At 37.2% G+C, this 15,632-nt stretch overlaps 1 protein-coding gene across 1 annotated transcript in view; it reads left to right on the top strand.

Moving 5' to 3' along the window:
* LOC106088597 (serine-rich adhesin for platelets) overlaps positions 1 to 15,632 on the top strand; it is a 243,504-nt gene that overhangs the window by 129,066 nt on the left and 98,806 nt on the right. The window contains exon 3 of the mRNA XM_059364655.1: positions 11,724 to 11,869. Within this exon, the coding sequence (XP_059220638.1) occupies positions 11,724 to 11,869 (146 nt within the window). The remainder of the gene's footprint in view (positions 1 to 11,723; positions 11,870 to 15,632) is intronic.

Genomic DNA, 15,632 nt, shown 5'->3' with positions numbered 1-15,632 from the left:
TAGCATAATCATAAAAAATAAAAATAGCAGAGTTATTTATGTATATCCACCACCGTAGGATGGGGTAGTCATTTTCGCGTATGACCCAATTAAGAACATATATTCCTGATCGCCTCGACATTTTGAGTCGATCTAGCCATGTCCATCCGCCCATCACTATAGCGGTCGAACGCGTACCGGCTTGAAATTTTGCGCGGATATTAAAACTGATCTCCCGATTTGATTTCTTGAGCCACTGGGAGCCGCAATTTTTGTCCGATTTGGCTGAAATTTTGCACGTGGTGTTTCGCTACGACTTCCAAAAACTTTGTGAATCACGGTCCAAGTCGGCTCATATCCTGATATAGGCTAGGTTAAGTTAGGTTGAAAAACTTTGTGAATCACGGTCCAAGTCGGCTCATATCCTGATATAGGCTAGGTTAGCTTAGGTTGAAAAGAGGGTGCAGATATGAATCCGCCCCATGCCACTATGAACATACACCTAAGCCAGTAATCGGTTTGTTGTGCGCTCTCAAAACTATAAAGTAACCTCTAAAAAGAAAATTTTAAGTTAGGAATTTCGTGCTACTTACAAAATCCTTAATTGTTTCCAATACCACTCCCCTAAGTTGGTTCATATCTGGTATTGTGTCTCCACCTAAGTGCCGGTATCTGTTGGACGCGATAGCCGGGCAATGACAAAGGAAATGCTCCAACGTCTCATCATCTTCCCCGCATGCCCGACACATTCTATCACTTGCCCCACCGATTTTACATAAGTGAGCTCTTAGTCCTACAGGGTGGCTGATGAATATTGCTACAATGATGAATATTGCTACATTTTTTTTTCGGTGTATGGAATACATTTTTCTTTTATTCATGTTAAATTAAATTATTAAATTAATTATTAAATTATTATTAATTAAATTAATTAATTAATTAATTAAATTAATTATTAAATTATTATTATTAAATAGAAAAAAAGTTATTACATTTTTTTTTGGTAGCGGCTTTCATCAGCCACCCTGTATGTGTCCGGTTATGATACCAGAATAGCTATACTGACCTCCTTCATACTTCCTATCAGTAATAGCCTCGACTTCTCACGACCTGGATCCCTACATAGGATTTTTGCCGTCCTACCGACCGTTTCGCTGTTCCACAATGTTGCATGCTCATTCGTCGCTCACTGCCTCAACTCGGACTGCGTCGACCCGAAAGGCTTCGAGTTAACCAAGTTTATTGACGGCAGTCCTATGGCCTTCACCGTCTGCTCTTTCATTTCCCCTTACTCCGTTATGGCCCGGGACACAAACAATGCGGATTTTGCCTACACAGAGAAGGCGTTAATCTCCTTCTTACACTGCAAGACTATGTGTGATCTTACCGACCTGGTTGTTATTGCCCTTAAGGCAATTTTACTGTCGGTAAAGATGTTCACATTCGATGTCCTCGCGTTAGCACCACACCACTTCACGCATTCCGTGATCGCCCGGAACTCCGCCTGCGGGACCGTATTATGGTCAGGCTGTCTAAAACAGATCTCAATCCCTGGGTCCTCAATGGGCGCACCGGTAGCCTAGTTGGTAATGTGTTTGGATTACCAATGCAAGTGTCGTGGGTTCGATTTCCGCCAGGAGCCTTGGTCTGTCGCCACTGTGGTATCACAATGGACTTAAAATTGTCTAAGTGAGTCTGTAAAGTACTGGCACTCTTACCTAACCTAACCTACCCTAGCTCCCATATAAACTGATCTTTCGATTATCCTTGTTCGGTTCCTAGAATCTTTAATTTTTACTGGTTTGATAAAAGTTTGGTATGTTGAACAAAATTTTAACAAAATTTATTTTGTATACTTTTTTGGCAGAATCCACGGTGGTGGGTTCCCAAGATTCGGCCCGGCCGAACTTAGCTTTTTCTTGGTTATCATGTTGTCCCAAGTTTAAAAACGTTTCGTCCACGCTTTTTAGCATATGTCAAATTTCCACTCATTGTAGAACTAGGAACCCCAAATAAAAATATTTTCAATGATTTTTTTTCACAATTTTTTGTTTTGGAATTTCACGGTGCAAATTGAACTCAATATCCACCTTTAGAAAACTCTTGTACTTTCCAATTTTTGTTTTTGTTAGTTCATTTGGCTTTTCAGCCTAAGATGTTACTTGTCATAAAGTTACATTGTTTTCCAACTTTTCATATTTCTGCTGCATAAGACCAAACATAAAAGCTTCTTGTAGCTCCTGCTGTTACATAAATTATTTATTTATATCCTCCATCGATGGCGATAGAGGTGGAACGTGGTGGACCACCAGGGCAAAATTGTAACATCTACCATGGCAAGGTAAACGCGACTGTGGTACAAGTAAAATAATCGTTAAGGGATGTATTTAGCAAAGGTTGCCTTGTATTATTAATGGAAATGTTTCAATTTCTCTTGAATGCTAGCCGGTTAATGGAAACTTTCAACAAAAGAACCATTCATTTTACACGCATCCCATCCCACTTTTTGAGGAAAAGGAAGAGGCATCATTGCTACTCTATAACTAGAATTTTTAAATAATTCATTCAGAGGAAGGATAAAGTGAATTAAAGAATTGAGTAGCGACAAAGGCTGAGAGAAGGAGATTTTTTGATACCGTCAAATATATGGGGGTATAGAAATGTTGGCGATATTGGTTGAAAATAAAATAAGACTCACTTAGACTTTTTGTTCCATTGGGTTGCCGCAGGAACAGAAGAAGGATTGTGCCGTTTAGCTTTAACAGTCGAGTCATATCGTGCAGACGTACTCATTTGATAACTTTAACAAGTCCTTAAAAAAACAAGTAAGAGCGTGCTAAGTTCGGTCGGGCCGAATCTTATATACCCTCCACCATGGGTCGCATTTGTGGAGTTTTTTTTTTGGGATATCTCCTTTTGGGCAAACAAAGAATAATGGATGAAAATTGTTATGATAGTGAATTGTTATGGATTCGGACCATAAATGAGTTGAATGGTCTTCTTTGTAGAATCATTGTGTAATACTCCAGTCCAATCGGATACGATTTGCGCCTTGTAGGGGCTCAAGAAGCAAAATCGGGAGATCGGTTTATATGGGAGCTTTATCAGGCTATAGATCGATTCAGACCATATTTGACACGTATGGAGAAGGTCATGAGAGAAGCTGTTGTACAAAATTGCAGCAAAATCAGATGATAATTGCGCACTTTAGTTACTCAAGAAGTCAAGATCCAAGATTTATATGGCAGCTATATCAGGTCATAAACCGATTTGAATCATGCTTAGCACAGAGTTTGGAAGTTATAAAAAACACTTCGTGCAAAATTTCAGTAAAATCGGATGAGAATTGCGCCCTCTAGTGGCTCTAGAAGTCAAGATCCGAGATCGGTTTATACGGCAGCTATATCAAAACATGGAACGATATGGCCCATTTACTATCCCAACCGACTTAGACTAATTAGAAGTGTTTGTGCACAATTTCAAGCGGCTATCTTTACTCCTTCGGAAGTTACCGTGCTATCGACAAACAGACAGACGGACGGACAGACGGACGGACAGACGGACGGACATGGCTAGTTCGACATAAAAAGTCATGACCGTTAGGAATATATATACCTTATGGGGTCTTAGACTAAAAATTCGAGGAGTTACAAACATCCTATGATGGAGGGTATAATAAGAGGCCAAAGTGCAACTATTTCTACTCCTCTACAGTGCACACACAACGGATGTTTAATAGTTTTCTCTTCCTTAAACTCCTCACAATTTTTGCAAGAATATTTACTAGCAGCTTAATTACCAGTAAGACAGTGACCTTTTATGACAGATTACAATCACATTGAGTCACAATCTGTTCCAGCCAATAACAGCAAAGCGGTTGGTATTTTTATACCCACCACCATAGGATGGGGTATACATACCTAGTCATTCCGTTTGTTACACCTCGAAATAATGATCTGCGACCCTACATAGTGTATATATTCTGGATGCCTCGACATTCTGATTCGATCTAGCCATGCTCGTATGTCTGTCTGTCGCAATTACGATAGCGGTCGAATGCGTAGAGCTAGCGGCTTAAAATTTTCCACGGATACTGAGCTTTGATGTAGATCATTGGGGATTGCAAATGGGCCATATCGGTTCAGAGTTAGATATAGCTCCCATGTAAATCGATCTCCCGATTTGACTTCTTGAGTCCCGTGAAGCCACAAATTTTGTCGGATTTGGCTGAAATTTTGCTCACTGTGTTTTCTTATGACTTGCAGCAACTGTGCCAATCGGTTTAAATCGATCTACAACCTGATATAGCTCACATATAAACCGATCTCCCGATATGACTACACCACTACGGTGGTACAGGGTATTATAACTTAGTGAATTAGTTTGTAACACCCAAATGGAAGAGAGATAGACCTATTGATAAGTATACCGATCGACTCAGAATCACTTTCTGATTCAATTTAGCTATGTTCGTCTGTCTGTCTGTCCGTCCGTCTGTCCATGTTAATTTGTGCACAAAGTACAGGTTGCAGTTTTCATCCGATCGTCTTCAAATTTGATACAGCCATGTTTTTATGCCTAGAGACAAAGTCTATTGAAATTGCAAAAATTGGTTCAGATCTGAATATAGCTCCCATATATATATTCGTCCGATTTTCAGTAATAATGCAATAAAATGGTCATTTGTTATCCGATTCTCTCGAAATTTGGCAGGAAGGATTTCCTAATGACTTTTGACAATACTGGAGAATTTCATAGAAATCGGTTCAGATTTAGATATAGCTCTCATATATATATATATATATATATATATATATATATATATATATATATATATATATATATATATATATATATATATATATATATATATATATATATATATATATATATATATATATATATATATATATATATATATATATATATATATATATATATATATATATTTATATATATATATATATATATATATATATATATATATACAGGGTGGCTGATGAATATTGCTACAATGATGAATATTGCTACATTTTTTTTTCGGTGTATGGAATACATTTTTCTTTTATTCATGTTAAATTAAATTATTAAATTAATTATTAAATTATTATTAATTAAATTAATTAATTAATTAATTAAATTAATTATTAAATTATTATTATTAAATAGAAAAAAAGTTATTACATTTTTTTTTGGTAGCGGCTTTCATCAGCCACCCTGTATATATATATATATATATATATATCGCCCGATTTTCACTCCTGGAGCCACTGCAAGCACATTTACTGACCAATCTTGCCAAAATATTCCATAAAGCTTTCCTCGACGACTACCACAATATACATAGAGTTTGGTCAAAATCGGTTCAGATTTGGATATAGCTCCCATATATATGTTCATCCGATTTGCAGTAATATTGTAATAAAATGGTCTTTTGTTAATCATTTTTCTCGAAATTCGGCAGGAGGGATTTTCTCTTGACTCTCAATACTACTGGTGAATTTCATGGAAATCGGTTCAGATTTAGATATAGCTCTCATATATATATCGCCCGAATTTCTATTTATAATTTCTAGAGACTGCAAGCGCATTTATTGACCCATCTTGCCAAAATTTTGCAAAACGCTTTTCTCAGCGACTGCCAAAGTATCTGGGAAGTTTTCTCGAAATCGGTTCAGATTTAGGTATAGCTCTCATATATATGTTCATCCGATTTTAAGAAATATTGCAAAAAAGTGCTCATTTGTTAGCCGATTCTGTCGAAATTTTGCAGGAAGGATTTTGTTATGACTCTCAATATTAGTGGTGAATTTCATAGAAATCGGCCCAGATTTAGATATAGCTGTCATATATGTATATGGCCAGATTTTCACCCCAAGAGACACTGCAAGCGCATTGTTTGAACAATCTTGCCAAAATTTTGCACAACGCTTTCCTCGACGACTACTGCATTATCTGAGAAGTTTTTTCTCGAAATCGGTTCAGAAGTAGATATAGCTCCCCTATACATGTTCGTCACATTTTGGGTAATTTGGCATAATGTTGTCATTTGTCAACCGTTGTTTTTACAGTTTGAACATATTTGCTCGCCGAGGTCCATCAAAATTGGTTCCGAATTGGATATAGGTCCCACATTGTATTTATAGGGTAGGTGTATGGTATTATACAGTCGTCACCGCCCGACGTTTGCCCTTCCTTACTGGTTTTACCATAATTTTTTTATTTTTATTGGATATCCCATAGGCTACAATTGTGCTCACCCAATAAGTTTCCTTTACATAAACTCAGCACTTTCAACATTTATCCCATTTCAGCAAATCCCATTGCTATTACCCTGTGGATTTTTTCAAATATTTTAGCATTTATTCGAACCATATAAAATTTCGCCTATAAATTAAATAAATCATTGTATGCGTAAATGTTGTTGCAACAAATTTGTTTCATTTATAGTATCTTGCTGGGCTGAAAATTAGATGTTTTATTCAAAATAGCACGTACATTCTGTTTCATAGAATAAAAGTTCACAACACATATGTTCGAAACACAATCACATGTGTTGCTTAAAATTAGGACAAAGTTGCAATGTGTGCCACATCGCCTCACACCAAGCCACAAATAAAAATCTAAATTTCATAATTGCAAATATTCGTAGTCATAAATATTTCCATATGAATAAAAGCATGTTCATACTGAAAATTTGCTCTCGCTTAGCAAACTAACTTAATGAAAGTGTGGTTTCGAATATTTTGTATAACTTGCCCCCACCCCAAAATTAAGTTAATTTTGGTTTTTCGTTTTGAATAGGCTTCAATAAGAGATATTTGATACAGATGAAACGATGATGGAAATTAAGTGTATTTCTTGTAGTGAATTGTAATTTGATAACCAGTAAGGAAGGGCAAAAGTCGGGCGGTGCCGACTGTATAATACCCTACACCTACCCTGCAAGTACAATGTGGGGCCTATATCCAATTCTAAAACAATTTTGATGGACCTCGGCGAGCAAATATGTTCAAACTGTAAAAACTACGGTTGACAAATGACAACATTATGGCAAATTACCCTAAATCTGACGAACATATATATGGGAGCTATATCTAAATCTGAAACGATTTCGAGCAAACTTCTCATATAAAGTGGTAGCCGTCGAGGAAAGCGTTGTGCGAAATTTCGGGCAAGATTGGTCAAACAATGCGCTTGCAGTGGCTCTTGGGGTGAAAATCCGGCGATATACATATATGACAGCTATATCTAAATCTGAACCGATTTCTATGAAATTCACCACTAATATTGAGAGTCGTAAAAAAATCCTTCCTGCCAAATTTCGAGAGAATCGGTCAAAAAACTAGCATTTTGTTGCATTATTACTGAAAATCGGACGAACATATATATGAGAGCTATATCTAAATTTGAACCGATTCCGAGCAAAATCCTCAGATACTGTGGCAGTCGTCGGGGAAAGCGTTTTGCAAAATTTTGGCAAGATGGGTCTATAAATGAGCTTGCTGTGACTCCAGAAGTTAAAATCGAGCGATATATATATACGAGAGCTATATTTAAATTTGAACCGATTTCCATGAAATTCACCTGTAATATTGGGAATCAAGAGAAAATCCCTCCTGCCGAATTTCGATAAAATCGATTAACAAAAGACCATTTTGTTGCAATATAACTGCAAATCGGACGAACATATATACGGGAGCTATATCTAAATCTGAACCAATTTTGACCAAACTCTATGTATATTGTGGTAGCCGTTGAGGAAAACGTTGTGCAATATTTTGGCAAGATTGGTCAATAAATGTGCTTACAGTGGCTCTAGGAGTGAAAATCGGGCTATATATGTATATGAGAGCTATATCTAAATCTGAACCGATTTCCATGAAATTCACTAATAATGTCGAGAGTCGTAAAAAAATTCTTCATGCCGAATCTCGAGAGAATCGGTCAAATAATTACTATTTTATTGCATTATTACTGAAAATCGGACGAACATATATATGGGAGCTATATCCAGATCTGAACCGATTTTTTCCAATTTCAATAGCACAGAGTTTAGCATGTTCGCCTAAGACTCTGAACGCCTGGGTTCGAATCATGGCGAGACTATCAGAAAAAATATTCAACTGTGGTTTTCCCCTCCTAATGCTGGCAACATTTGTGAGGTACTATGCCATATAAAACTTCTCTCCAAAGAGGTGTCGCACTGCGGCACGCCGTTCGGACTCGGCTATAAAAAGGAGGCCCCTTATCATTATCATTGAGCATAAAACTTAAATCGGACTGCACTCGTTGATATGTGAGAAGTATGCCCCTGTTCCTTAGTGGAATGTTCATGGGCAAAATTTGCAATTTTTCAGGTCAGTTGGGATTGTAGATGGGCGTAATCGGTCCTTGTTTTAATATAGCTGCCATATAAACCGACCTTGCGTCTTGACTTCTTGAGCCTTATAAATAATCGTTCGACTTGACTAAAATTTTGCACGTGATGTTTCGGTATCACTTCCAACAACTGTGGCAAGTATGGTTCAAATCGGTTGATAACCTGATATAGCTGCCATATAAACCGATCTTGGGTCTTGAGCTTTTAGAGGGATCAATTTTTGTCCGATTTGGCTGTGCTAAGTATGGCTCAAATCGGATCATAACCTGATATAGCTGCCATATAAACCGTTCTTGGGCCATGACTTCTTGAGCCTCTAGAGGGCGCAATTATCGTCGGATTTGACTAAAATTTTGCACGTGGTGTTTTGTTATCACTGTGCTAAGTATGGTCGAAATCGGTTTACAACCTGCAATAGCTGCCATATAAACCGATCTTGGATCTTGACTTTTTGAGCCGCTAGAGGGCGCAATTCTTATCCGATTTGGCTGAAATTTTGCTCGGGATGTTTTGTATTAACTTCCAACTAATGTGCTTAATATGGCGCAAATCGTTCCATAACCTGATATATCTGCCATATAAACCGGTCTGGGATCTTGACTTCTTGAGCCTCTGGAGGGCGCAAATCTCATCCGATTTGGCAGAAATTTTGTACCACAGCTTCTCCCATGACCTTCAATATACGTGTCTAATATTGTCTGAATCGATCTATAGCTTGATACGGCTCCCATATAAACTGATCTCTCGATTTTGCTTCTTGAGCCACTAGAGGGCGCATTTCTGACTTATACTATGGTCTTCAATATTCAACTTACTTATGGTCCGAATCGGACTATAACTTAATATATCTCCAACAGCAAAACAATTCTTATCCATTATTCTTTGTGTGCCTAAAAGAGATACCGCGCATAGAACTCGACAAATGCTTTACATGGTGGAGGGTATATAACATTCGGCCCGGCCGAACTTAGCAAGCTCTTACTTGTTTCACATACTTTCAACTTAAATTATACCCTACACCACTACTGTGGTACACGGTATTATAACTTAGTGAATTAGTTTGTAATACCTTAAAGGAAGAGAGATAGACCCATTGATAAGCATACCGATCGACTCAGAATCACTTTCTGATTCGATTTAGCTATGTCCGTGTGTGTCTCTCTCTGTGTGTCTGTCTGTCTCTCTGTCCATGTTAATTTGTGTACAAACTACAGGTCGCAATTTCCATCCGATCGTCTTCAAATTTGGTATGGGGATGTTTTTCGGCCTAGATACGAAGCCTATTAAAATTGGAAAAAATCGGTTCAGATTTGGATATAGCTCCTATATATATGTTCGTTCGATTTGCAGAAACACTGCAATAAAATGGTCATTTGTTAACCGATTCTCTCAAAATTTTATGGGAAGGGTTTTCTTATGACTCATGACATTACAGGTGAATTTTATAGAAATCGGTTCAGATTTGCATTTAGCTCCCATATATATATTCGTCCGATTTGCAGTAATACTGCAATAAAATGTTGATTTGTTAACCGATTCTCTAGAAATTTAGCAGGAACGATTTTCTTATGGTTCCTGACATTACAGGTAAATTTCATAAAAATCGGTTCAGATTTGGATATAGCTCCCATATAAATGTTCGTCCGATTTGTACTAATAATGCAATAAAATTGCCATATGTTAACCGATTCTCTTGAAATTTGTTATGAAGGATTTTCTCTTAACTCTCGACATTACTGGTGAATTTCGTTGAAATCGGTTCAAATCTAGATATAGCTCTCATATATATAGGTATCGCCCGATTTTCACTCCTAGAGCCGCTGCAAGCAAAATCATTGACCAATCTTCCCAAAAGTTTGTACAACGCTTTCCTCGATGACGTTAACAATGTCTATAAAGTTTGCTCGAAATCGGTTCAGATTTAGACATAGCTCCCATTTATATGTTCGTCCGATTGGCAGTAATATTGCAATCAATTGGTCATTTGTTAATCGATTCTCTTCAAATATGGCAGGAATGATTTTCACTTGACTCTCGACATTATAGATGAATTTCATAGAAATTGGTTGATATTTAAATATAGCTGTCATTTATGTATATTGCCCGATTTCCAGTTCTAGAGCCATTGCAATCGCATTTTTTTACCAATCTTACCAAAATTTTGAATAGCGCTTTTCTTGAAGAGTACCACATTATCTGAGAAGTTTGTTCGAAATCGATTTAGAATTAGATATAGCTCCCATATATATATGTTTGTCCGATTTTGGGTAATTTGCAATAATGTTGTCATTTGTGAACCGTAGTTATTATAGTTTGAACATATTTGCTCGAACTGTGATACGGATTGTTTAACCACCCATCTGAAAACATCCGGCGAGGTCCATCAAAATTGTTTCAGAATTAGACATAGCTTCCACTTTTTACCTATAGGGTAGGTGTAGGGTATTATAAAGTCGGCACCGCTCGACTTTTGCCTTTCCTTACTGGTTTTTGGACTAGTTTTATTTATCCTTGGTTTGAGCCTAGTTGTATTTATTTAAGTACCCTTTTATCATTCTCTAATTGCCTTTCCAAATTGTGAAAAACACTTTCAATAATTATGATTTATTGGAATTGTATGGAGAATTTCTCCAGCTTCCTTAAGACTAAAATGAACAACCATCGGCCTAGACATGTAGCCTTGCCCTACCTACAGCAGGACATATGTAGGCCATAATCCAAAAAGGAAGGAAACAATCAAGGAAAGGTTATGAGGCCATCAAGGATTTCGATTTATATCCCCAGTTGTTTATGGTTGTTGCATGCACATGGCTGCGAGAGATGTTTGGAGAGGGAGCAAAGAGTTTTTACCAATGTCCACATTTGCCTCTACCCCAAAGATGGATATTTGAACAGATAAACCTTTTCCTTTTGGTTTTCTTGTGCCACTTGAAGTGGCTTACTGTATGTGTGTGTGTGTGGGGGGTTTGTGGTCTTCGATTTTGGGCATTAAGCCGGGGAGGGGGGGTAAAATTGAATATTTATTAAGAGGAAATTTATGAGAAGGATATGCTTATTTGAATAATGAAATCAAATACAAACACCCCTAAAAATACATATCGTTCATACATAAAAGCATATGCGTTATCATGATATTCAAAATAAACATACACTCACACACTCTCACCCTTTCGCTGTTCCACAAGTTCATATGTGTCCTTGCAATAAATTTTTCACCAACGAGATAAAGTGAGGTAACTAAGTCTCCATCTTTTATTTTTCTATTGGCCACATCGAAGTTTGTGTATCCTTTGAAATGCCCTCCTTAGTTTATGTGTTTTCTTCTTTATCATCCTTTTTTCCTCATCTTCTTTCCTTGCAGACTCCTGAGAATTGCAAAACTGACAAAGATTGTACAGCCATGATGGTTTCCTGGGAGGGTGAAGCTGAAATCCAATCGGGTGATATATTAATTGTTGAAATAAACGATGCCCTCTTGAATCCCAAGGATGTAAATCTAACAACCAGGTGAGTGAGTGAGTCTATCGTCATTGATATCAAACAAAAACCCTACAACTACTGCCATTAAATGTAATAGTGATTCGTTAGATTTTTCTTGCTTTCGTTTTCTTTCTCATTTATTTATTTGGCCAAATAAATGTTTTGAGAGACCATTTGGGTTGTTTTTTTTTATATATAGATTTTTTTTGTTCTTGCTTTTTGTTTGCCAATCTTATGCAATTGTGAAGAAATGGGATTTTAATGTATTATTTTTAACGTTAGTTCTGCCCTTTTTATGGAGGTGTTTTTCTAACAGAGCCATGGGTTCATTTTTCTCCAACGCCTTGTTTTTCCTCTTTTTTTACGGTTATTTTAGTTGTAAGAACCATTTCTGAGTTCTGCGTTTTCTATGGAAAACTAAATTTGTTAAGCTTGGAGTGAGTGTAGCCGCCTACGTTTGTTATCATCTTACCTGCTTCATTAAATAATAATGAAATGTAGGTGAATTTCCTTGAATCTTTAATAGGTCTTTGGGACAATGAATTCAAGACAATGTTTTTCTTTTCTTTTGCATTGAAACGGAAGTTCTTTGTAATTCAAAAAGGAGCCTTTGTCTTAACCCATTAACGACGAGTGGGAAGGAAGATACCGAAGAATACAGCTCTCTTAAAAAAATTCTAGCTCCAGTTAGAAAAGAGGTATCCCCATTAAATTTGGATTGGCGTAAAGAAGACGAATGCATCTTGTTAAAGAAAATGTTGACCGTCGCATATGTTGTAGGGAAAAATTAGCTTGTCGATAGTCGGTAATTTTTTATACCTAAAAAACTTAAACCAAAAATTTTCTCAAAACTATTGGGAGTGAGATTTATGGAAACCGTTTAATGGTGCTGTTGCATTTGACGCTTTCCATATTAACCCTCCGACGATTGAATCATCCGTTGCCAAAGTACAAGGTCCACAGGGGTCTAGTACTTTTTGTATGGAATTTTATATGCAAACGCACTTTTTTTTGAATTTGTTAGACCCTAAAAAAGACCCCAACAACCTTCTCACCCGCCGGAGAGTTAGTAAAACAAATATGTGGCGACAAGTCTACTACTTTGCTTATAATAAAGACATTGAACTCCACTTTTCATCGCTAAATTGTCATAAAATACTAAGAATATGATTTTTTGATGTTGTAATAACTTAGTGGCTTAGGAAAAAAAAATTGTTTTCTTTTCATAAATTTTATTTGTTTTTTCGAAATTTTGTTTAAAAAATAAAAAAAAAATTCTACAATGATCTAAATAATGAATATATAAAATTTCTTCCGAAGCGGACAAAAGAATCAAGGGTCATGCATTAATGGGATAATCAGATGCACCATAGGATGGGAGTATACTAATCTAGTCATTCTGTTTGTAACACCTGAAAATATTCGTCTAAGACCCCATAGAGTCGATATATTTTTGATCGTCTACACGTTCTAAGTCGATCTAGCCATGTCCGCCCGTCCGTCCTCCTGTCAAAATCACGATTGTGGTCGAACGCGTAAAGATAGCCGCTTGAAATTGCACAGATACTAAATATTGATATAGGCAGATGGGGACTGCAAATAGGCCATATCAGTTTAGATTTGGATATAGCTTCCATATAAACCGATCTGGAAGCCGCATATGTTCGTATTAGTAAAATTTTGCAGAAAGTGTTCCGTTATGACCTCCTACAACTGTGCCAAGTAAGGTCAAAATCGGTACTCTACTCTACTCTACTCTACTCTACTCTACTCTACTCTCCTCTACTCTCCTCTACTCTACTCTACTCTACTCTACTCTACTCTACTCTACTCTACTCTACTCTACTCTACTCTATTCTACTCTACTCTACTCTACTCTACTCTACTCTACTCTACTCTACTCTACTCTACTCTACTCTACTCTACTCTACTCTACTCTACTCTACTCTACTCTACTCTACTCTACTCTACTCTACTCTACTCTACTCTACTCTACTCTACTCTACTCTACTCTACTCTACTCTACTCTACTCTACTCTACTCTACTCTACTCTACTCTACTCTACTCTACTCTACTCTACTCTACTCTACTCTACTCTACTCTACTCTACTCTACTCTACTCTACTCTACTCTACTCTACTCTACTCTACTCTACTCTACTCTACTCTACTCTACTCTACTCTACTCTACTCTACTCTACTCTACTCTACTCTACTCTACTCTACTCTACTCTACTCTACTCTACTCTACTCTACTCTACTCTACTCTACTCTACTCTACTCTACTCTACTCTACTCTACTCTACTCTACTCTACTCTACTCTACTCTACTCTACTCTACTCTACTCTACTCTACTCTACTCTACTCTACTCTACTCTACTCTACTCTACTCTACTCTACTCTACTCTACTCTACTCTACTCTACTCTACTCTACTCTACTCTACTCTACTCTACTCTACTCTACTCTACTCTACTCTACTCTACTCTACTCTACTCTACTCTACTCTACTCTACTCTACTCTACTCTACTCTACTCTACTCTACTCTACTCTACTCTACTCTACTCTACTCTACTCTACTCTACTCTACTCTACTCTACTCTACTCTACTCTACTCTACTCTACTCTACTCTACTCTACTCTACTCTACTCTACTCTACTCTACTCTACTCTACTCTACTCTACTCTACTCTACTCTACTCTACTCTACTCTACTCTACTCTACTCTACTCTACTCTACTCTACTCTACTCTACTCTACTCTACTCTACTCTACTCTACTCTACTCTACTCTACTCTACTCTACTCTACTCTACTCTACTCTACTCTACTCTACTCTACTCTACTCTACTCTACTCTACTCTACTCTACTCTACTCTACTCTACTCTACTCTACTCTACTCTACTCTACTCTACTCTACTCTACTCTACTCTACTCTACTCTACTCTACTCTACTCTACTCTACTCTACTCTACTCTACTCTACTCTACTCTACTCTACTCTGCTCTACTCTACTCTACTCTACTCTACTCTACTCTACTCTACTCTACTCTACTCTACTCTACTCTACTCTGCTCTACTCTACTCTACTCTACTCTACTCTACTCTACTCTACTCTACTCTACTCTACTCTAATCTAATCTAATCTACACTACTCTATACTCTACTCTACTCTACTCTACTCTACTCTACTCTACTCAACTCTACTCAACTCAACTCTACTCTACTCTACTCTACAATTTGGACCGAATTCGGCTCAGACATCGGTATGCAAGTCATTGCTTCACGAGCTTGCCTGTACTGTTGTGGAACAGTGAAACGTAGGCAGGTAGGACGACGAAAACCCAATGAAGTGAGAGTGAGAGAAGAGGGAACTTATACTGAAGGGATTAAAAAGGAGATCAATATTGTTTTCGGAATCATTAGAGAACACATAGGACTTCAGTCGCACTTATATAGAATAGATATGGCTTGCAATAGAGTCTGTAGGACATGTGGGGAAGTTGATGAGACGTTGGACCATTGCCTATGTCACTGTCAGGCTTTAGGAGTTAAAAACTTCGTTATTTAGATGGGAGCACATTACAAGACTTAAAATAACTTTGGGAACAAAAAGTGAATTTTGTTTGTTTCTCTTTCGAATCGTGCTGAATGATTGGAGAGAACTATGGCGCACATTTCATATTTGTTTAGAAGACTTCTCAACCATATTAGGTGTGATTGCTCCTTGGGCCATACGTTGGTATGTTGTATTTGAAACGTATTTTTTTCGAAAACGCCTCTATGATA

Source organism: Stomoxys calcitrans, chromosome 3, assembly GCF_963082655.1.
Source record: "Stomoxys calcitrans chromosome 3, idStoCalc2.1, whole genome shotgun sequence".
NCBI classification, from domain to species: domain Eukaryota; kingdom Metazoa; phylum Arthropoda; class Insecta; order Diptera; family Muscidae; genus Stomoxys; species Stomoxys calcitrans.
This window is presented reverse-complemented; position numbering and strand designations above follow the sequence as displayed.